Here is a 21,163-nt window from a genome sequence, read left to right as displayed (position 1 = left end):
TCTCCTTCACTGCAGCCGAGGTGAGTAAAACATTTAAATGTGTTAACCCTCGCAAGGCTGCAGGCCCAGACGGCATCCCCATCCGCACCCTCAGAGCATGCGCAGACCAGCTGGCTGGTGTGTTTACGGACATATTCAATCAATCCCTATCCCAATCTGCTGTTCCCACATGCTTCAAGAGGGCCACCATTGTTCCTGTTCCCAAGAAAGCTAAGGTAACTGAGCTAAACGACTACCGCCCGGTAGCACTCACTTCCGTCATCATGAAGTGCTTTGAGAGACTAGTCAAGGACCATATCACCTCCACCCTATCTGACACCCCCTAGACCCACTCCAATTTGCTTACCGCCCAAATAGGTCCACAGACGATGCAATCTCAACCACACTGCACACTGCCCTAACCACACTGCACACTGCCCTAACCCATCTGGACAAGAGGAATACCTATGTGAGAATGCTGTTCATCGACTACAGCTCGGCATTCAACATCATAGTACCCTCCAAGCTCGTCATCAAGCTCGAGACCCTGGGTCTCGACCCTGCCCTGTGCAACTAGGTACTGGACTTCCTGACGGGCCGCCCGCCGGTGGTGAGGGTAGGCAACAACATCTCCACCCAGCTCATCCTCAACACTGGGGCCCCACAATGGTGCGTTCTGAGCCCTCTCCTGTACTCCCTGTTCACCCATGACTGCGTGGCCACGCACGCCTCCAACTCAATCATCAAGTTTGCGGACGACACAACAGTGGTAGGCTTGATTACCAACGACGAGACGGCCTACAGGGAGGAGGCGAGGGCCCTCGGAGTGTGGTGTCAGGAAAATAACCTCACACTCAACGTCAACAAAACTAAGGAGATGATTGTGGACTTCAGGAAACAGCAGAGAGAACACCCCTATCCACATCGATGGAACAGTAGTGTAGAGGGTAGCAAGTTTTATGTTCCTCGGCATACACATCACAGACAAACTGAATTGGTCCACCCACACAGACAGCATCGTGAAGAAGGCGCAGCAGCGCCTCTTCAACCTCAGGAGGCTGAAGAAATTTGGCTTGTCACCAAAAGCACTCACAAACTTCTACAGATGCACAATCGAGAGCATCCTGGCGGGCTGTATCACCTGGTACGGCAACTGCTCCGCCCACAACCGTAAGGCTCTCCAGAGGGTAGTGAGGTCTGCACAACGCATCACCGGGGGCAAACTACCTGCCCTCCAGGACACCTACACCACCCGATGTTACAGGAAGGCCATAAAGATCATCAAGGACAACAACCACCCGAGCCACTGCCTGTTCACCCCGCTATCATCCAGAAGGCGAGGTCCGGTACAGGTGCATCAAAGCTGGGACCGAGAGACTGAAAAACAGCTTCTATCTCAAGGCCATCAGACTGTTAAACAGCTACCACTAATATTGAGTGGCTGCTGCCAACACACTGACTCAACTCCAGCCACTTTAATAATGGGAATTGATGGGAAATTATGTAAAATATATCACTAGCCACTTTAAACAATGCTACCTAATATAATGTTTACATACCCTACATTATTAATCTCATATGTATACGTATATACTGTACTCTATATCATCTACTGCACCTTTATGTAATACATGTATCACTAGCCACTTTAACTATGCCACTTTGTTTACATACTCATCTCATATGTATATACTGTACTCGATACCATCTACTGTATCTTGCCTATGCCGCTCTGTACCATCACTCATTCATATATAATAATAATAATAATAATAATAATATATGCCATTTAGCAGACGCTTTTATCCAAAGCGACTTACAGTCATCTTTATGTACATATTCTTTATCCCCTTACACTTGTGTGTATAAGACAGTAGTTTTGGAATTGTTAGTTAGATTACTTGTAGGTTATTACTGCATTGTCGGAACTAGAAGCACAAGCATTTCGCTACACTCGCATTAACATCTGCTAACCATGTGTATGTGACAAATAAAATTTGATTTGATTTATTCATCACATTTAGTTAGGTTTGCAGGGGTAGGATTTATCAGGCCATCAATGGTCGAAAAGCACTCAAGTTATTCTGATTACTAGTGATCACTCAGTCATAAGCTCCACATGGTAGGTAATGTTTCCTCCATTGTCTTAATCTTTTCATCTTTATGCTACTTCAGTGCCGGGTAGGCTACATATTGCTGTTCGTCTGCTTCTTATTTATACCAATACCTATCCCAATGGGTATATACCTCCCAAAACACACTAAATCCAACCCCACCACTTCCCCAGGCTCGGAGAGAACTGCGGTATCTAAAGGTGGCGGCGCGAGAAAAGCACGCCGTGTCTGTCATTTGGACCGGCTGGCAGGGGACCAAGGTATTTGGGAAGAAGCCTGTAAACAATATCCATCCATATCCCGCCGCCCGCCTGCCATTTCTCCATCAGATCCAACCAGACAGATGCCAGACCCCTGCATTAACTAAACAATAGTCTGGAGAGACTGCAAATGTCTCTCTAGCTATCCTCCCCATTACCACCACCCATCCCATTTATATTGCATGACAAGGTGCCATACGAACCCCTCATCCAATGTCCCATTGCATGTTAAAACAGAATTGTGGGGGGGGGGGGGTACTTAGCCTACTGGACCAGAGCAAGACCCCCAAACACCCATGCTGGCTCTCTCAGCCAAGCTAGCTGCTGTTTAGTCTTTAATGGTTTAATGGAAGAGATCTAGAGATAGATGACTGGAGTTCTGATGGCCCTTGGTTCTGGTAGATAATGGACAGGCCTGGGCGCAAGGGCTAAGGGTGGGGGAGGGGAGGGTTGGGGTAAAGATACAGTCACTTAAGCCTCTTTGCGGTGCAGCCTGATGGATTATAGCTGATCCAGACTGACACCGGGAGGGGGGTGAGGAAGGCGGGGGGGGATGTTGACAGGCACTAGACTTTCATCACACACAGTGTCTGGAACCTTGGATAAACTCTTTGCCTGCCCTACCCCAAACCACCCAAACACTCACACTCCGCTATCCTGGCTTTGAGTTCTTCTTACCAAAGGTCAGGATGTTAAGGTGTGTTTCGGTTCCTCCCTGAGGCCCATGCCTCACCTTTTGCAACCTCTATCTGCAGGATGTCTGCTCTCTTTCTTTATTTCTTTCTGCATGCTGTTCTCACCATAAATTGCATGCTACACCTCCTTGCTTGCTGATTCCTTGAGGCTTGCAGCATTTTTTTCCCTCAGTGTGCAGTGTAGTGTATGGAACGTTGGAAAGACCTCCTGATAGACTTGTTACCTTGAGCTTTGTACTTTGCTCTTGGCCAACTGTCTCAATCAAAAAGACTAGTTGATGTACAGTACATAATCAAACTACAGCATTATTATAATGTCTATTTCATGATAATTGCATTCTTCCCATAGTTTGTTAAATCGTCTTCAGGATCTTGGTAACTAGACAGGGCTCGTGTGACGTGTTTCCTCACACAGGGCAGTGTCTCTTCCTCCATATCAGTCTATTATTCCCTCCTTTCAATCGTTCGTTCCTTCCCTCTCTTTCCTCCCTTCTTCCCAAAAGGCACGCAGGGAGCTGAGGCGCCTGAAGGAGGAGGCCAGGCGTAAGCACGCCGTCGCCGTCATTTGGGCCTACTGGCTGGGACTCCAGGTATACCTGCCCACTGCCCAGCCTTCCCTACCCTCCAGCCACCCTTCTAGCCTAACCAGCCACTCCTTTCTACCCTAACCAATCACCCCTTACCCTCTCAGCCACTCCCCGGTCTTTGGTGTTGGAGGGGTAGGCACACTTCACAGAACCCGCATGCAGTCAGCCTCAGCCGATCTAGCTCGGGACCAACCACACAGTGATAACACAGTTCATGCATGTGAGCTCCAGAGTGACTGATTTGATATCTGGACAGTCCCGTACCAAAGGATATGCCCTCCTATCTTCCCTCCCCTCCTGTATCCCTGCAGTGACACACATTACGTTATTAAGATGTACAATGCGGTGTAATGTACGTCTATCCTGCTCTCTCCATGAGGCCAGCAGGGCTTTAGATAAGCTGGCTATGGTTGGTTATAATTCATTCACAGATGCTCTTTTTTTTTGCTCTTTTTTTTGTTGTTCGTTCTTGAAGACTGCAGCCTCTTAACAGAGAGGTCAAAGGCACTACTGACCCTGACTGACATGGATGGATGGATGTCTGTCTGTCTGTCTCTAGCAATTGCTGTATGTCCTGTCTGCATCATGTGCATGATAAGCTGTGTAACCATCAACATGTCTAACCCTCTATAGGTCTTGTTGTCTGATGCTATATCTACTCCATTCTCCAGTCCTTTTCTCTTGTATTACTGTAGTCTGAGTGGCCCCAATCCTGTCATCACATTAATTGACTGCACAATGTGCATGTCACCTTTGCACATCAGAGCAGCTCTCAGAACCTATTAAAACCTGTCGACTCCAATCAGTGTGATTTTAAATTGACCACCTCATTATTAATTAACTATGTAACATCTCATTTTCAGAAAAAAACATTTAGGAGAAAGTCCCATTCTGATTTGAGTTGAGTGCTCAACAGATGTTCCCTCCCTTTGTTTGTATGATGTTGCTTGAGTTCATTGTAACTAACCAAGTCTGCCTGTTGCTATAGTCATCACCACTGTAATCTCTTCTCTATTGGCCCCATGCCTCAAATCAGATCACTATGGGGATGGATGATTGACGGCCAGTTGTCTCCTTGGTTACAGGTCCGCCGGGAGTACAGGAAGTTCTTTAGGGCCAACGCTGGCAAGAAGATCTACGACTTCACCATCCAGAGAATCGTAAGTAGAAGCGTGAATGTAGCCTGGTGCCAGATCTATTTATGCGGTCTTGCCGAGTTGGCAAGTCCACACAATCAGATTTGGGACAAGGCTAGAATGAATTAGTCGTGTATCCCTTTAAACACTGATGGGTAGTGTCCATCTGAATCACTAAGGGATGGTTTCCCGGACACAGATTAAGCTTAGTGCTGGAGTAAAAATCACATTAAATGGAGAATCTCCATTGAACATGCTTCTCGGATTAGGCTTAAACTTTGTCCAGGAAACCAGTTCTATGTTCCTGAATGTCAACAGTAATCCAAGTCTGAAAGGGAGGTATTGAATATATGCCTGTCTCCCTCTCCCTCCAGATGCAGAAGTACTTCCTTGGTCTGAAGACCACTACAATGTCCCCTATGGACAACACCTGGCCGGCAAAGCCTTATGGCTTCCTGGAGGGAGCTCACACTCAGCTCAGGAGGATCTTCCACCTCTGGAGGGTTTGTTATTATCTTTAGCTGTTCTTTCAAGGGGGCATCACTGATCTTACAGGTCAAAGGGTCAAGTTGTTGTATATGCCACCACCCAGCAGGCACATCTGGTTGCTAGGATGTCATTATTAACACATCACAACCTTGTTGTAAACTGGTTGTACTAATGTACAACCAGCTTTGCCCACTGGCTTTATAGTTTATAGTTTGAGGGACATCAATACAACAAACTTCCCAGGGATTGATGATGTATCTTTTGAATTATCAGTGCAAGAAATACCGGGGCCAGTTCACAGAGGAGAAGAAGGCTGTGTATGAGGAGAAACTTGAGGCCAGTGAGATCTTCAAGGACAAGAAGGCTCTGTACCCCAGCAGGTATAACATATTTCCCTCCTTGATTCACTCATTACATGATGTTTGACGTGAAGCTAATGTTGCAAGCAAATTTTACTAGCAGCCATTTTAGCTCCTTTTTCCTGAGTATAATCAATGCATTGCTGTGAGTTCCTCTCTGTTGCATCCTTGTGTCCGTTAAAAGCGCTATATAAAATGCATTATTATTGTTTAGTGTCAGCCAGCCTTTCAAGGGAGACTATCTGGAGATCCAGAAGAACCCCAAGTACCAGAAGCTGAACAGTGCTATGGAGGAGAAGGTGCTACTGGCTGACTTGGTGAACAAGATCAACAGGGCCAACGGCAAGGCAAGTACCTTTCTCAAAGTGCCTTACCTCAACAAAATCTGTTCATGTAACTGTACTGAAGCCTGAGGGAGTCAACAGTCTAACAGGCCTGAACACAGTTTATATGGACCAAACTCTTCAGTCATAGCTTTATTATTAGAGGATATCTGTAACTATGCTGTACAGTAGTCAAAGGAAAACGAATGTTTTATATTTGACAGATTCAGCCTACCTGTGTTTTTATACCACTATCACCGTATAAATGCTCTGTTTTTGCTATTAATGAGTTTATACTTGTATAGGTTGCTTTTATAATTACAATTTTGCCATGTACTTTATAAGTAAATAACTGGTTATTTCTCTACTGTAAAATAGTGTTACCAAATTCTTGGCGTATTAAACCTAGTCTGTCCTTGTTACAGGGGTCGCCGAGGCTCTTCCTGCTGACCAAAAGCAACTTTGTCCTGGCTGACCAGAAGACGGGCCAGGTGAAGGCCAGCGTGCCGCTGCCAGACCTCGCTAGCGTGTCGGTCAGCACCCAGAGTGACGGCTTCTTCGCCCTCAAGCTCAAAGAGGTGATGGAGGGGAGGGAGACCACTCCAGCTCCACTGTGATGCACTTACATATGGACATCATTCAGTGATCGAAAACGCAGTGGTCAAAGCTGGTTGAAATGAATCTGCTTTGCTTGCTGCATAAATCCACTGGTTGCAAACTGGTTCTAATGATGGAATTTCAACCAGTTTAGCCCCGCTGTGTGTCTAATTATATTAGTCATGTCCTGATTCATAACTTTTAGTGTAACGTTAAGGGCACCATAAAAAGATTGGGTAGGCATATTGAGATTGAGAAGACTAACACCCCTCTGTGTTTTTTACCCATAGGGCTCTGCTTCAGCTTCCAAAGGTGACTTCCTGCTGAGCAGTGAGCATCTTATAGAGATCATCACCAAACTCCACCGTATAGGGACCACTGCTGCAGACAGAGACCAGATCAACATTGACATCTCAGACGAGTAAGAACCGGAGACACGTCGCCATATTGACTTTTATGTTGCAATGCTGCTGTTGTTTCTCTTAGTCAAATCCTGGCCTGGTCCCAGATGTGTTTGTAATGTATTGCCAACTGCCTCTACTCATTGTTACATTTACAAAAACAGATCTGGGATCAGTGTAATTAAATCCCGTGATGTCAGATGGTTTCTTATCCTACTTCCTCTGTGTCTCTGGCAGGTTCCTGGTGCAGTTCAAGCAGGACAAGGTGTGTGTGAAGTTCATCCAGGGGGGGCCTAAGAACGGAAACAGTGCTGCCTGCAAACGCAAGAACAACCGCCTACTGGAGGTGTCTGTGCCATCACCATAGAGATGACACAGCCTCCTATAATACTTAGTTGTCATGACGGTTCACAATCAGGCCTAAACTCCAGGCCCCGCCCCCAATGACTGTGCAATTACTCTGCTTTTTGTTTTTGGTTGTTTCCTCTATTCAGAATCCTTGCATCACTGTAATATTTAACTGCGCTGACACTTTTGGTAGAGAGTGAAAGACTCATAGGATTGCATGGCGATAGGGTTATAGGAGAGAAAGATGGGGGAAAAAATGTATTTTACTAGTTTTAAAAGATGTGGGTGTAAGAAAGAAGTGCCCTCTTGTCAATGGAGCACAAGATATCTCCAGTCAGATGATACTGATTGTTGAGCTTGGGAAAGCTAATATGCAGGCTGTGTGGTATCAAGCCATACCCATATTCAGAGATCTGTAAAGGGCAAAGAAAGAAAGTGCTGACAAGACACACCCCTGCACTAGATTTGGGTGCTCATCGGTTTATCTGTTTAAGCTCTGAAATGGCAACTCAATAGATCAACGATGACCAGAGAGCTTTCAGGGTTGCTCTAAAGTTTTCTCTGAAAGTTAAACTATGACTGCACTTGTAATGTTCACCTGGGTGAGTTGAAATTTGAAAAGATGGTGATTAATAGTAAAAATATTATCTGGGTTGTTTTTGTTCTCCTTTGCTGACACTGACACAACTGACTACAGTGGGTTGGTCAAGTACAAGAATCAACCACTTAGTATCCATAATAACTCCTGTGTGCCATTCAGCCACCCTACTCTGTGAGGTGCCATGACGTGCTGCATGTATCCATCTGTAGTCATCTGATCAGGTTTTGGACACTAAACAAAAAAACAAAAAGTTGAAGGGTCCCTACTCAGTTTATAAGTAAATGCCAAAAAAAAAAAGTTGAAAGGGGGCCTCAATCAACCAGGACCAAGACTTTAATTGAAAACACTGCACAATTTTCTCACTCCAGTTGTCCTTAAAGTACTTTACATCTCTAAACTTTACCACAGGAATTGAGATGGACCCCAGGGTTCCCAAGTCTACCTTGATAACTATCCCAGATTCAATGCTGATCAGTCTTTTTAGAGCCACAAGGCTGCTTGTTTTCAATGGTCCTCTTGTTTGAAATTGAAGGGAAATGGAACTCTTTGCCTACAACGCTGCCTAGGCTGGGCTACACCATCTCACGCTTTGGCATGGGAGTAATAAAATAGTAAGAGGATTCAGCATGGCAACAGACAGGACATAAGATTGAGTCCTACATTCTGTGACTGACATTTCTCAAACGCATGCTGTAGAGAAACACTCACTTACTGACTGTATCATACGCATCAACTGTAAATGCTAAAACTGACCCAGCATGGATGGAGTATGTACGGATAAATTATAGTGTCCTCATGCTAGTTCTCTTATTGCTGTGCTGCAGAAATATATATATATTTGCCATTGCAATGTGGGCTGTTTATATATTTTTTGTTGCCCCACTCTGGCTAATAATAAATGCAGTGTTTTTCTTGGGATTGTGCGTATGGCCATGTAGTATATTCTTGGGAAGTTTTTTTCAGAAATCTAGCAATCACAGCTTCACTGTCTGCTCTGCCTGTGTATGAATGTGATATACTTTACACACACACACAAGCCAATGTCACTTCAGTCATTGCTCTATTTGGAAGTATATTTAATGATATTCTTTATCGGGATGTTTTAGTGGGGGGTTTTGTACTGTTGACTTCAAGGTTAAACCAATGGGTTCTCTGGTGGTGGCAATGTGGAGGTGGAAGCTCAGCCAAACTGCTCTAGATCACATACCTAGAGATTACTGGTGTACCTTAAAATAAATAACTTTTTTACACGTTTTTGTAATTCCACAGGTGGACTTGAGGAATGATTGTTGTTTTTTCCTTCCAAGGGGGAAGATGTTGAACTGAGTCGATGCATGTTTGTGCTTCTCAGTTCTGTACAGTTTGAGATTTCAATGCAGTTTGCTATAACCACCTCTGTGTTTGTATTTGAAGTAAAATACGAAAATAAACTCAATGATGTATGCATTCTTGTTTTGTGCCTAATGTAACCTGCGCTGCGAGATAGAGAACATGGAAATGTTTCAGTCCTCAATGTAACAAATTTACAAGTAATGCTTTTCAAATTAAAAAAGCAATAAATAAATGGACTACTTTGTGATTTTTGTTGGTTTTGAATGCATATGTGCATCAGTTCAGTTTATGATCTCTCAAAGCGGATGTTTCCCAGTCAGCATTACCAGCCATCGACCGTTAACCATTGGAGGGGTGATACACAAGTGAACAACATGTTAACTGTATCTTATATCCATCAAACTCAAGTAATACACTCTTTCTGAACATTCAAGTTTATTCTCGACTCCTGTTATGCATGTATTTTCACATGTCCAGCCACAATAGGCTTACCCTACAGTACTTAAAGTGAACCGTACACTCACTGTAAACTCTACCACCACTTCGTCCATTAGATCAAACTGAGATTACATGTATCACTAGTGTAAAAGGTGAGCTGAGAGGCCTCTCAGCTCTCCTGGTACACAGATAGCAAGGGGTGGGTGGACTAGACCAGGCAGCTACCTAAATGTTTTCCATCACATCTGGAGAGTTGTCCCTGGTTAAATTCTGCGGCTTGGAGGCTGCCAGCAGCAGTACCCTGGGAGCAGCCCTTGACAGATATAAATAGCCCACAATTATGGGCTGTCTTGGACCAAGTTCCCATCAGTCTTGTAGTCTTCTGCAGGCTGGGAAACGATGGTGTGGCCTATCCTTCTGTTGAGAAGACAACCAGCCCTCTGTGAGCAGGGCTAATGGCAGACAGAACTGACAAAGCATGGCATTGTGTAGACAGACACATGTAGGCTACATGTGATTGACAGTGGATAAGAAATCAGAGCTCTCAATATATAAATCTAATCTATGAACACCATTGCAATAATTTGATTCATCCTGTGTATATAGTTTTGAGTTTGGTGGTATCTAAAATACATTTGGAACTAAATTCCTGCATATTAGTATCACATCAGTGACGCTAATAAATAGACTTATGGGGCCCTCGGGTTTTTCTGGGTTTCAGAGTTAAGCCTCTGGCGCCACCTAGTGGAATTCCAGTTAAGGAACCAGCTGAGATCGGCTACTGGTATTCTGTATCTCCCTACAGGTGGGAAATATATCCTTATCAAAAAAGTCTGCTAAGTCTATCTGGCGTCGATAGAGAGACGTGCTAGTTCATAAGTAATCATGGCAACACGGTGGGGAATCTGCAGTGCAGGGAAAATCAGCCACGACTTTTCAGTTGCTCTGAGGACCCTACCTCACGACGACCACCAGGTAAACGTTATTTGTGATTGGGAATGAGGGGGAATCCTAAAACACTTGCGCGATTAGGCTACTCGCTTATAAGCAAGGGTGAAGTGTATTTTTGAGAAGACATTTGGTATTATTGCAGAATAATTGAATTAATGTTTTACTCGTTAGTGACATCAGTGAGAAGAAAACATATATATTTTTTGTAAATAACTCCCATATTTCCATGTTCTGTGGTTGCGTAATTGTCCATTTATTGTATGTTGTGTAAATGTTTACCGTAATTCTCCTAATACTGGGACAATAAAAAATATTAATTTATGTTAAGTAAGGCACAATGTGTAATTTCAACAGCCTGACCCTGCCAAATTGATGAATGTGGTTGAGGAAAAGCTAACATAAATGTTTATGGGATTCAAGTAAGAAATTAAAGGTTATTTAAAACGCTATTATCACTCTAAATACTATTAACATCGATGACCACTTTGGAAATAAGCGCTTTAAGTGCTATCCCCTAGAAATACATCTTGTTTTATATATTTTTTACAAAATAAATTATATTCAATTTACCTCTAATTGAAACAATTAAAATGGTTATCTTTTTCAGATTGTGGCTGTTGCTGCTCGGAATCTCCATCATGCACAAGAGTTTGCCAAAAAGCACAACATCCCAAGAGTCTATGGGAGCTATGAGGAGCTAGCAAAAGACTCAGACATAGGTGGGTTCTATCATGAAATCCCTTACCCTGGTACAGATCTGGTTAAAAAATGTTATCTTGACTCATGCTCTTGACAAGAGATACTGTATAGCCAAGGTGTTTGACCATTTCAGGCCACAAATCAGCTGTACCCTTGGGATAAAACCTGATAACCAATGTGGTATAGGCTTGTTGCCTTAAATTGACTGGAGCTGTAAACCCATGCTCGTACCCCTATCTTTCTTTGCAGATGTGGTGTATGTGGGAACCATCCACTCTCACCACCTGAGCACAGGTAAGCTCTTCTTGACCTCCCATAAGAACGTGCTCATAGAGAAACCCTTGGCCATGAATCAAAGAGAGGTACTGGAGCTCACCAACACAGCCAAGGAGAATGATGTCTTTCTGATGGAGGTACTGTACAGGGGGACACCTGACACTTTAAACATGTTCATACAAGTTTGCTCTAAAGCTCCTTCTGATCATAGGCAGGGTAGCCTAGTGGTTAGAGTGTTGGACTAGTAACCAAAAGGTTGCAAGTTCAAATCCCCGAGCTGACAAGGTACAAATCTGTCGTTCTGCCCCTGAACAGGCAGTTAACCCACTGTTCCTAGGCCGTCATTGAAAATAAGAATTTGTTCTGAACTGACTTGCCTAGTAAAATAAAAGGTCAAAATACTTCCACATACAGTACATCAACACTGACATATTGGTATGGTTTGTCCTGAATAATATATGTAGGGCTGATGTACAGTACCAGTCAAAAGTTTGGACACACCTACTCATTCAAGGGTTTTTCTCAAATATTTTCTACATTGTAGAATAATAGTGAAGACATCAACACTATGAAATGACACATATTGAATCATGTAGAAACCAAAAACGTGTTAAACAAATGAAAATATATTTGAGATTCTTCAAAGTAGCCACTTTTTGCCTTGATGACAGCTTTGCACAGTCTTGGCATTCTCTCAACCAGCTTCACGAGATAGTCACCTGGAATTGATTTCAATGAACAGGTGTGCCTTGTTAAAAGTGCATTTGTGGAATTTCTTTGGTATACAGAATATAGCCCTAGGTAAAAGACCAAGTCCATATTATGGCAAGAACAGCTTAAATAAGCAAATAGAAACAACAGTCCATCATTACTTTAAGGCATGAAGGTCAGTCAATACAGATCATTTCAAGAATTTGATGAAATGATGAAACTGGATCTCATGAGGACCGCCACAGGAAAGGAAGACCCAGAGTTACCTCTTCTGCAGAGGATAAGTTCATTAGATTTACCAGCCTCAGACATCGGCAATTAACTGCACTTCAGATTACAGCCCAAATAAATGCTTCACAGAGTTCAAGTAACAGACACATCTTAACATCAACTGTTCAGAGGAGACTGTGTGAATCAGGCCTTCGTGGTCGAATTGCTGCAAAGCAATCACTACTAAAGGACACCAATAAGAAGACAATACTTTCTGGGGCAAGAAACACAAGCAATGGACATTAGACCGGTGGAAATCTTTCCTTTGGTCTGATGAGTCCAAAATGTGCGATTTTTGGTTCCAACCGCTGTCTTTGTGAGACACAGAGTACTTGAACGGATGATCTACACATGTGTGGTTCCCACCGTGAAGCATGGAGGAGGTAGTGTGATGGTGCTTTGCTGGTGACACTGTCAGTGATTTATTTAGAATTCAAGGCACACTTAACCAGCACGGCTACCACAGCTTTCTGCAGTGATACGCCATCCCATTTGGTTTGAGCTTAGTGGGACTATCATTTGTTTTTCAACAGGACAATGACCCAACACAAATCCAGGCTGTGTAAGTGCTATTTGACCAAGAAGGAGAGTGATGGATTGCACATCAGATGACCTGGCCTCCACAATCACCCAACCTCAACCCAATTGAGATGGTTTGGGATGAGTTGGACCTCAGAGTGAAGGAAAAGCAGCCAACAAGTGCTCAGCATATGTTGGAACTCCTGCAAGACTGTTGGAAAAGCATTCCTTATCAAGCTGGTTGAGAGAATATTAAGAGTGTGCAAAGCTGTCATTAAGGCGAAAGGTGGCGACTTTGAAGAATCTCAAATCTAAAATATATTTTTATTGTTTAACACTTTTTTGGTTACTACATGATTCCATATGTGTTATTTCATAGTTTTGATGTCTTCACTATTATTCTACAATGCAGTGAAGCATTCCTCCTATATCCCCCTTCATACACACCAGATAGCCTCTATCGTAGAGAAGTATTGCAGTAGTAAGACATCCCTCTTATATCTACAGTGTCAAGAAAAAGTATGTGAACACTTTGGAATTACATGGATTACTGCATAAATTGGTCATAACATTTGATCTGATCTTCATCTAAGTCACAACAATAGACAAATACAGTCTGCTTAAATGAATAAAACTCAATATTGTGTTTTTCTTGTCTATATTTAATACACCATTTAAGCAATCCAATCATTTAATATCATTTAAGCAGTCCAATCAATGAGGCAAGATTGGAGATATTGGTTAGAGATACCCTGCCCTATACAAAACACTCACAAAAATGTTGTTTGCTATTCACAAGAACCATTGCCTGATGTGAACCATGCCTCAAACAAAAAAGATCTCAGAAGACCTAAGATTAAGATTTGTTGACTTGCATAAAGCTGGAAAGGGTTAAACAATTATCTCTAAAAGCCTTCATCAGTCCACGGTAAGACAAATGTCTATAAATAGAGAAAGTTCAGCACTGTTGCTACTCTCCCTAGGAGTGGCCACCCTGCAAAGATGACTGCAAGAGCACAGCACAGAACACTCAATGAAGTTAAGAAGAATCCTAGAGTGTCACCTAAATGATTTACAGAAATCTCTGGAACATGCTTACATCTCTGTTGACCAGTCTACGATACGTAAAACACTAAACAAGAATGATGTTCATGGGAGGACACCACCGAAGAAGTAATTGGATTATTTTGTGTTCACATTTTGAATCGGAGGTGTTATTTGTGCTCCGGACCGTGTTACCCTGTGTTTTGGGTTGGTCAGTGTTTTCCGCCCTGTGTTTTGGGTTGGTCAGTGTTTTCCGCCCTGTGTTTTGGGTTGGTCAGTGTTTTCCACCCTGTGTTTTGGGTTGGTCAGTGTTTTCAGCCCTGTGTTTTGGGTTGGTCAGTGTTTTCCACCCTGTGTTTTGGGTTGGTCAGTGTTTTCCGCCCTGTGTTTTGGGTTGGTCAGTGTTTTCCACCCTGTGTTTTGGGTTGGTCAGTGTTTTCCGCCCTGTGTTTTGGGTTGGTCAGTGTTTTCCACCCTGTGTTTTGGGTTGGTCAGTGTTTTCTGCCCTGTGTTTTGGGTTGGTCAGTGTTTTCAGCCCTGTGTTTTGGGTTGGTCAGTGTTTTCAGCCCTGTGTTTTGGGTTGGTCAGTGTTTTCAGCCCTGTGTTTTGGGTTGGTCAGTGTTTTCAGCCCTGTGTTTTGGGTTGGTCAGTGTTTTCAGCCCTGTGTCTTGGGTTGGTCAGTGTTTTCCGCCCTGTGTTTTGGGTTGGTCAGTGTTTTCCGCCCTGTGTTTTGGGTTGGTCAGTGTTTTCCGCCCTGTGTTTTGGGCATGACCATTTTGTGCCGGAATAAAGTGCATTTTTCTGTGAACCTTCTGCTCGCTGTACCTGATTCCTACCTTCCACTCCTAGTCATCCGTGACACTCAACATGAGTTTGGTGATGCAACAGGACAATGACCCAAAACGCAGAAGTAAATCCACAACAGAATGGCTTCAACAGAAAACAAATACGCCTTCTGGAGTGACCCAGTCAGAGTCCTGACCTCAATCCGATTGAGAAGCTGTGGCATGACGTCGAGAGCGGTTCACACCAGACATCCCAAGAATATTGCTGAACTGAAACAGTTTTGTAAAGAGGAATGGTCCAAAATTCCTCCTGACCGTTGTGCACGTCTGATCCGCAACTACAGAAAATGTTTGGTTAAGGTTATTCCTGCCAAAGGACGGTCAACCAGTTATTAAATTCAAGGGTTAACATACTTTTTCCACCCTGCACTAGAGGTCGACTGATTAATTGGCATGGCATGGCCGATTAATTAGGGCCAATTTCAAGTTTTCATAACAATTGGTAATCTTCCTTTTTGGACGCCGATTATGGCCGATTACATTGCAATCCACGAGGAGACTGCGTGGCAGGCTGACCACCTGTTACGCGAATGCAGCATCAAAAGGACCTTGTGGCTTCAAGGAGCCAAGGTAAGTTGTTAGCTAGCATTAAACTTATCTTATAAAAAACAATCAATCTGTCACGTTCTGACCTTTATTTCCTTTGTTTTGTATTTATTTAGTATGGTCAGGGCGTGAGTTGGGTGGGCAGTTTATGTTTTGTTTTTATGTTTTGGGGTATTTCTATGTTTCGGCCTAGTATGGTTCTCAATCAGAGGCAGGTGTCATTAGTTGTCTCTGCCCAGCGTTGCTGGAGCTTCCCGTCTGCCCAGCGTTGCCTGAGCCACCCGTCTGCCCAGCGTTGCCTGAGCCACCCGTCTGCCCAGCGCCGTCTGAGCTACCCGTCGGCCCAGCGCCGTCTGAGCTACCCGTCTGCCCAGCGCCGCCTGTCTGCCCAGCGCTGCCAGTGCCGCCAGTCAGCCAGGGGACGCCAGTGCCGCCAGTCAGCCAGGGGCCGCCAGTCAGCCAGGGGCCGCCAGTCAGCCAGGGGCCGGCAGTGCCGCTCAGCCCAGAGCCGCCAGAGCCCCTCAGCCCAGAGCCCCTGCCCCTCAGCCCAGAGCCTCTGCCCCTCAGCCAAGAGCCCCTGCCCCTCTGTCCAGAGCCCCTGCCCCTCTGTCCAGAGCTTCCGCCCCTCTGTCCCGAGCTGCCCCTCAGTCCAATGGGGTCATTTAGAGGGGTCGCCGTGGTTAGGAGGCCACGGAAGCAGACAATAAGGCGGACTAAGACAATGGTGAAGTGGGGTCCGCGTCCCGCGCCAGAGCCGCCACCGCGGACAGACGCCCACCCAGACCCTCCCCTATAGGTTAAGGTTTTGCGGCCGGAGTCCGCACCTTTGGGAGGGGGGGGGGGGGTACTGTCACGTTCTGACCTTTATTTCCTTTGTTTTTTATTTATTTAGTATGGTCAGGGCGTGAGTTGGGTGGGAAGTCTATGTTTGTTTTTCTAGGGAAACTGTGTCACTTATCTTGCGTTCAGTGCAAGCAGAGTCAGGGTATATGCAGCAGTTTGGGCCACCTGGTTCGTTGCAAACTGTGTGAAGACCATTTCTTCCTCACAAAGACCGTAATTATTTTGCCAGAATTATACATAATAATGACATAACATTGAAGGTTGTGCAATGTAACAGCAATATTTAGACTTAGGGTTGCCACCCGTTCGATAAAATACACAACGGCTCCGTATTTCACTGAAATAATAAATATTTTGTTTTCAAAATTATATTTTCCAGATTTGACCATATTAATGACCAAAGGCTCATATTTCTATGTGCTTATTATATTATAATCAAGTCTATGATTTGATATTTGATAGAGTAGTCTGACTGAGTGGTGGTAGGCAGCTGCAGGCTTGTAAGCATTCATTCAAACAGCACTTTAATGCGTTGGCCAGCAGCTCTTAGCAATGCTTGAATCACAGCGCTGTCAACTCCCGAGATTAGGCTGGCAATACTAAAGTACCTATAAGATCATCCAATAGTCAAAGGTATTTGAAATACAAATGGTATAGAGAGAAATAGTCAACGCGTCATAATTCCTATAATAACTGCAACCTAAAACTTCTTAACTGGGAATATTGAAGACTCGTGTTAAAAGGAACCACCAGCTTTCATATGTTCTCATGTTCTGAGCAAGGAACTTAAACGTTAGCTTTTTTACATGGCACATATTGCACTTTTACTTTCTTCTCCAAACTGTGTTTTGGCATTATTTAAACCAAATTGAACATGTTTAATTATTTATTTCAGACTAAATTGATTTTATTGATGTATTATATTAAGTTAAAATAAAAGTGTTCATTGTTCAATCAGTATTGTTGTAATTGTCATTTTTGGTCCTCCAATAATCGGTATCGGCGTTGAAAAATCTAAATCGGTTGACCTCTACCCTGCACTGTGAATGTTTTTGCGGTGTGTTCACTAAAGTCATGAAAGCGTATACTTGTTTGTGTGTTATTAGTTTAAGCAGACTGTGTTTGTCTATTGTTGTGACTTAGATGGAGATCAGATCCATTTTATTCTGAAATCAAGGTAATTCCAAAGGGTTCACATACTTTTTCTTTCCACTGTATCTCCGTTATATCTCCCAGGCCATCTGGACTCGTTTCTTCCCTGTGTCTGTAGAGGTGGGCAGGCTGCTGGGCCAGGGTGAGGTGGGAGAGGTCCAGATGATAAGGGCCGACCTGGGAGCCCCCCTCACACACATCCCTCGCCTGACCCATAGAGAGCTGGGTGGAGGGGCACTACTGACCCTGGGGATCTACTGCCTGCAGTTTGTCTTCATGGTGTTCAATGGGGAGAGACCGGAGTCCATCCAAGCCATGGGATACTGTATTGACACAGGTAATTGTTGGTATTCTGACTTGAGATCCACTTGCTTAACTTACACACCGGAGTTTCCCCTTTCAAGTCTCCAACTGAAATAAATAAATAGTTTTGCTATTTCTAATGCTTTGAATTTGCACCTCCAGGAGTGGATGGAACAGTAGTTTTGGTCTTAAAGTTCTCTGGGAACAGAATGGCTGTGTGCACGTGCTCCATCACGATGATGCTGACAAATGATGCTGTTATCACTGGGACCAAGGGGACCATCAAGGTAGGAATTAGCAGACACAGACACACATAGGAAATTCATTATTCTAACAAGTCACAGCCAGAGGAGGGTGGGGGAAGAAGTGCACACTATAGTTATTGATCTAATGATGAAAATTTGAAATAAATTAAACAAGTTTATGATTCATTGAAGAGCTGATTTTTAATGAACATTTCCATAGCCTCCTGAACTACTTCATTAACCTACGTATACTGAACAAAAATATTAACGTGGACAGCTGATGAAACTGTGGGTTTGCACAATTGAAGAATTTCTGCACCAACCGTCAGAAACCGTCTCAGGGAAGCTCATCTGCGTGCTCGTCGTCCTCAGCAGGGTCTTGACCTGACTGCAGTTCGGCATCATAACCGACTTCACTGGGCAACTGATCACCTTCAATGGCCACTGGCACGCTGGACAAGTGTGCTCTTCACGGATTAATCCCGGTGTCATCTGTACTGGGCAGATGGCAGACAGTGTGTACAGCGTTGTGTGGGCGAGAGGTTTTCTGATGTCAACATTGTGAACAGAGTGCCTCATGGTGGCAGTGGGGTTATGGTATGGTCAGGCATAAGCTACAGACAACGAACACAATTGCATTTTATCGATGGCAATTTTAATGCACAGAGATTCCGTGACGAGATCCTGATGCCCATTGTCATCCCATTCATCAACCACCATCACCTCATGTTTCAAGCATGATAATGCATGGCCCCATGTCGCAAGGATCTGTTCACAATTCCTGGAAGCTGAAAATGTCCCAGTTCTTCCATGACCTGCATACTTTTGTCACCCATTGAGCATGTTTGGGATGCTCTGGCTCAACGTTTACGACAGCGTGTTCCAGTTCCTGCCAATATCCAGCAACATTGCACTGCCATTGAAGAGGAGGGTGACAACATTTCACAGGCCACAATCAACAGCCTGATCAACTCTACGTGAAGGAAATGGTGGTCACACTGGATACTGATTGGGTTTTTGATCCACTCCCCTTCTTTTTTTTAGGTGTCTGTGACAATCAAATGCATACGTATATGTATTCCGAATCATGTGAAATTCATGGACTAGGGCCTAATTAATTAATTTCAATTGACTGATTTCCTTATATGAACTGTAACTCAGAAAAAAATCGTTGAAATTTTTGCATGTTGCGTTTATATATTTTTTCTCAGTGTGGTTCATTTGATACGCTTGAGAGTTTATTATTCAGAGTACCATAGTGTTTATCAAAACTTGATTTTGATTAAGCACACCACCATTTATTAGTATCATCAAACAAGCCTCTCTCTTCAATTTCCTAGAGAGATCAACAAAGTGAGATCAACAAAGTGTGACATTAATGGCATAACAATTGCTTCAGAGAAAATATCATATTAGGTGTTGTTTCTATCTGAGGTCCCCAACCACATGTGGTGTCCTACGAGCCTGGAGGTGAATGGAGAGGTGACGCAATACCCTCTCCCTGAGCCCAGCCTTCCCCTCAACTTCATTCACAGTACTGGGCTGCGCTACGAAGCAGAGGAGGTCAGGCAGTGTCTGCTTAAAGGTAGGCTTTACACAAAGCAACTTGAACCATTTAATATTACAACACACCTTACTGAAATCAAAATAGAGTTTGCACCAAAAACAGCCCAAGCCGATAGGGGAAATGGTATGGGAATCTGCAGGTTTGAGACCGACTACATTGCAGTCAGAATTACTCAATTTACAAATCACCTTGCATCCCAAATAACTGGTCACTATGTGATCAAGATTAGCGATTATGCACTTTGCCTTGTTCAAACACGCTGATTGTTTCCATCAGAGCTGAAGGAGAGCTCTGGAATGCCATGGTCACACTCACACCTTCTCGCCGAGGTCATGGATGAAGCCAGAAGACAAGTGGGAGTGACATATAATCAAGACAGCATCCAATGAGAAATAATGCAGCCCAAGTCCCCCTTTCTCAGTCATGGATGCACTCTCTACCGATGCTAGTCAGCAGGTGACTTCAGTCCAATGAATGCTATAGGTTATGCTGTTATGATGGTTAAAACTAAGGGGGTGTGCTTGTGTGGCGGCTCCCTCTGATCTGCCTGGTAATAATGGGCTGTGTCCCAAATGGCACCATATTCCCTTTATGGTGCACACCAGTGCATGAGTCCTGGTCAAAGTAGTGAACAGGGTGCCATTTGGGATGCAGACATGGTCTCAGGAGGTTTTAATAACTTATGAGGCTAATCTTCCTATGATGTTTATTTCATGAGGACCAACCCATTCATGGTGATTTTTTTTTAATGGATATGTGCCAGTTATGTTCAGCTTGCCAGCATCCATCCTATTGAGTTTGCTGTTTTGCTTGTTTGACCTCAAGTGATTGGCCAGTCAATTAGTAGGTAATAGGTTACAACAGAACAGACTACGTGTTACCTTGCTAGTTAGAGAGAACATTGATCTCCAGATTGGAGTTGAGTGCAATACTCCTCATTCTGCTAATGTAACATATGCTACCACCACTGCAGGGGAGATGATCAGCAGGCCTACTGCTTATTTCCTTATTTTTCTATAATTTTGGAAAGTGACTAATTATGGCCACAACAAGGTCAAGGTCATCCAAGGTCACACAGAGGTTCTTAGCAGTCTGGGAGGTTGTGTCACAGACCGAGTCTCCGTGCCATAGAAATTCAGGCATAAAACCAGACGTTTATTGAAGTTGTGTATTGATTGCATTGATGAGGACGCTCATTAAATAATTGTAAAGATATCCTCATTAGTTCACCTGTAAAAGAGAGATATGCATGTTTAGTGCTTCTACACCTGCATTGCTTGCTGTTTGGGGTCTTAGGCTGGGTTTCTGTACAGCACAGATATATCAGCTGATGTAAGAAGGGCTATATAAATAAATTAGATTTTAGATTTTTTGTTTTGTTTAGTCTGAATGTTGGTAATTGGTTTTAGAGCGTGAATGTTAATATAAGGATGTTGTTTTAAAGAGACTACTAATGTAATGAAATGAGATCACCATTTATATGGATAAATAAATGTTTTACAATTAATGTTATTGAAAGAGCTGTTAGTTCCT

At 43.7% G+C, this 21,163-nt stretch overlaps 2 protein-coding genes across 10 annotated transcripts in view; both read left to right on the top strand.

Annotated features, from left to right (window-relative positions):
- Window positions 1–9,453, top strand: part of LOC124044007 (unconventional myosin-Ib-like) — a 148,221-nt gene extending 138,768 nt beyond the window's left edge. For 4 of the 9 annotated variants that reach the window (XM_046363284.1, XM_046363285.1, XM_046363287.1 and 1 more), the window contains 8 exons: window positions 3,552–3,638; window positions 4,721–4,795; window positions 5,146–5,274; window positions 5,534–5,640; window positions 5,834–5,966; window positions 6,368–6,520; window positions 6,830–6,960; window positions 7,178–9,453. In XM_046363284.1, coding sequence (XP_046219240.1) covers window positions 3,552–3,638; window positions 4,721–4,795; window positions 5,146–5,274; window positions 5,534–5,640; window positions 5,834–5,966; window positions 6,368–6,520; window positions 6,830–6,960; window positions 7,178–7,307 — 945 coding nt within the window. In that variant the 3' untranslated portion in view covers window positions 7,308–9,453. Of the gene's footprint in view, window positions 1–2,266; window positions 2,354–3,551; window positions 3,639–4,720; window positions 4,796–5,145; window positions 5,275–5,533; window positions 5,641–5,833; window positions 5,967–6,367; window positions 6,521–6,829; window positions 6,961–7,177 lie in introns of all 9 variants that reach the window. The other 5 variants (XM_046363286.1, XM_046363288.1, XM_046363290.1 and 2 more) reach the window with 2 other exon arrangements.
- Window positions 9,454–10,472: 1,019 nt separating this feature from the next.
- On the top strand, window positions 10,473–21,137 carry LOC124042941 (trans-1,2-dihydrobenzene-1,2-diol dehydrogenase-like). Its single transcript, XM_046361088.1, has 7 exons — window positions 10,473–10,634; window positions 11,218–11,329; window positions 11,559–11,722; window positions 17,600–17,852; window positions 17,981–18,105; window positions 19,498–19,648; window positions 19,907–21,137. The coding sequence occupies exons 1-7, from the start codon at window positions 10,545–10,547 to the stop codon at window positions 20,017–20,019; spliced, it is 1,008 nt and encodes a 335-aa protein (XP_046217044.1). The 5' UTR covers window positions 10,473–10,544; the 3' UTR covers window positions 20,020–21,137.
- The last annotated feature ends 26 nt before the right edge of the window (window positions 21,138–21,163 follow it).

Source organism: Oncorhynchus gorbuscha, linkage group LG09 (assembly GCF_021184085.1).
Source record: "Oncorhynchus gorbuscha isolate QuinsamMale2020 ecotype Even-year linkage group LG09, OgorEven_v1.0, whole genome shotgun sequence".
NCBI lineage: Eukaryota > Metazoa > Chordata > Actinopteri > Salmoniformes > Salmonidae > Oncorhynchus > Oncorhynchus gorbuscha.
This window is presented reverse-complemented; position numbering and strand designations above follow the sequence as displayed.

What these genes read in the sequence shown, in the direction of transcription:
- LOC124042941 (XM_046361088.1), top strand. Translation starts at nt 10,545, where the DNA reads ATGGCAACACGGTGGGGAATCTGCAGTGCAGGGAAAATCAGCCACGAC. An exon ending in ATGATGTCTTTCTGATGGAG is followed by an intron (nt 11,723 to 17,599) that starts GTACTGTACAGG and finishes TATATCTCCCAG; the next exon opens with GCCATCTGGACTCGTTTCTT. An exon ending in GGACCAAGGGGACCATCAAG is followed by an intron (nt 18,106 to 19,497) that starts GTAGGAATTAGC and finishes TTTCTATCTGAG; the next exon opens with GTCCCCAACCACATGTGGTG.